This window comes from Cystoisospora suis, assembly GCF_002600585.1.
Source record: "Cystoisospora suis strain Wien I chromosome Unknown contig_7338, whole genome shotgun sequence".
In the NCBI taxonomy this organism is placed as follows: Eukaryota; Apicomplexa; class Conoidasida; order Eucoccidiorida; family Sarcocystidae; genus Cystoisospora; species Cystoisospora suis.
In genome coordinates, this window is record NW_027160124.1 from 8236 (window position 1) to 10182 (window position 1947).

General features: G+C 39.3%; 2 protein-coding genes across 2 annotated transcripts; both read right to left on the minus strand.

Moving 5' to 3' along the window:
• Positions 1 to 212: 212 nt before the first annotated feature.
• Positions 213 to 886, minus strand: CSUI_010405 (uncharacterized protein). Its single transcript, XM_068070509.1, has one exon. It carries the CDS (start codon positions 856 to 858, stop codon positions 592 to 594), a length of 267 nt encoding a protein of 88 aa, XP_067917516.1. The 5' UTR covers positions 859 to 886; the 3' UTR covers positions 213 to 591.
• A 189-nt stretch (positions 887 to 1075) lies between these two features.
• CSUI_010406 (uncharacterized protein) lies at positions 1076 to 1836 on the minus strand. Its single transcript, XM_068070510.1, has one exon. The coding sequence runs from the start codon at positions 1694 to 1696 to the stop codon at positions 1340 to 1342; it is 357 nt and encodes a 118-aa protein (XP_067917517.1). The 5' UTR covers positions 1697 to 1836; the 3' UTR covers positions 1076 to 1339.
• Between the last annotated feature and the right edge of the window lie 111 nt (positions 1837 to 1947).

Below are 1947 nucleotides of genomic sequence, written 5' to 3' on the forward strand. Positions count from 1 at the left end.
GAAGGGAAAGAGAAAGAAAGAAAGAAAAAGCAGAAAAGAGAATGGAGAAGCGATGTAATTTATCTCCCTATCTAGTTAAACTTCTTATGAGAATAGAGTATCGTATAGATATCTCGAGGATTCTTTTGACAGAATAGCAGGAGGGATACATACACATACATACATGCATATACACATATATATATATATATGTATCATTCACCGACCCCCATAAATTTCCCTATCAAATAGCGAACAAGCATCTCTTCACTCTCCTCTCTCTCTCTCTCTATATATATACATATATATAGATGGATAGAGGTAAATACATATAAATACAGATATATATGATGCGCGTCTGTACATTTGTATAGAGATAGATATAGACGGTCCTTTCACACAAGGCGTTTCATATCTAGAGAAACCTTTGCGGAGAGAGAGAGAAGAGAGGAATGGATCATCGATAGGCCTGTCTATCTATATCTCTCTCTCTTTCTCTTTCCTCGGTCTGTCTTTTAATAGTCTATCTACACGTTTCTCTCATTCACGTAACAAGGATAAATAGAGACCGTCATTCTTCTTCTTCTTTAACTCTTTATCTCATTCAAATCGTCATCCTCTGTTTCTTTCTTTCATTCTTTTCCTGTCTTTCTTTCTTTCTTTCTCTTCTACCTCATACACAATTAAGCTACTGCTTTCGTCAAGCCCTCCTGCACGAAAAGTTGCTCTTCTCTTTTCTGCTACAAGTACACTTCGAAATACGATGAAAAGAAAAAAGTAGAAAAGAGAAAGAGAGATAAAGAAAGAAGAAAGACGCATTTCCTCTTCAAATATCTTCTTCTCGTCTTCCCCTACTCCTCTTAGTATATACATATACATATAAATCTATCTTTAATCTATCTTTATCTATTTATTTATCTTTAATCTGTCTTTAATTTATTTTCTATGTCTATGTACGTAACAGGGGTGGCTTACTCTTCTTTCTTCATACCATCATTTCCTTCTTCTTCTTTTCTTCCTCTTCTTCTCTCGAAACACGGACAGAAATAAAGCAAGAGAAAGAGAAGAAGACCCCCCCCCCTCCCCTTCTTTCTTGAATGGCAATGTCTTCCTTCTTCTTCTTCTTCTCCTCTATCTATCCTTGATCTTTTTCGAATTTGTTCAAAACATTCTTCTCTCCGTCCGTATTCATCCACATCTTTGTTTCTCTTCATTCTCTTTCTCAAAGTCCCTCTATCCCTCGATCAGTCTACTTCTCTCTCCCTCTATCTCTCTGTCTCTTTAGCTATCTCTCTATCGTCCTCACGTTAAACCTACTACTCCTACTAGGACTATTGCAACTTGTATTGCCCTTAGGGCTTTAAGTCCTCCTCGTCCTCGTCCTTTTCCTCCTTCTCGTAGTAGTCGAAGTCCTCGCAGGGGGGGCCTTTGCCGTAGGACTGCTTTGCACTTTGCCATCCACAGAATCTCCAAGAGAGTGTGGATGAAAATGAAGATCAGAAAGAGGATGAGAAGCTGCAGAAGGCTGAGAATGAAGAGAAGGATGTAGAGGATGAGGAGTGTCTTGTTGAAGGTAAGTCCATTCTTCGATTTTAGGAGGAAAGGAGATGAAAGAGAATTTCTTTCGATTGACTTGAAGCTCTTTCCTGCACTTGTCCACTTCAGATTGTCTACAGAGATAGAGAATGGCCTCGCAGTGATAGGTGTGGGGGAACATATCCAAAGACGCCAGTCTTAGAGGAACAAAGGCATCCCTATTCCACACCGAGGGCGTACATAACCTTCAAAAAGAAAAAGAAAGAGAGAGAAAGAGATATTAAAAGAAAAAAACAGAGAGAGAGAAAGAGAAAGAGAGAGAGAGTGATGAAGAGAAAGGGAGAGAGAGAGAGAGAAAGAGAGAGAGAGAGAGAGAGAGAGAGAGAGAGAGAGAGAGAGAGAGAGAGAGAGAGAGAGAGAGAGAGAGAGAGA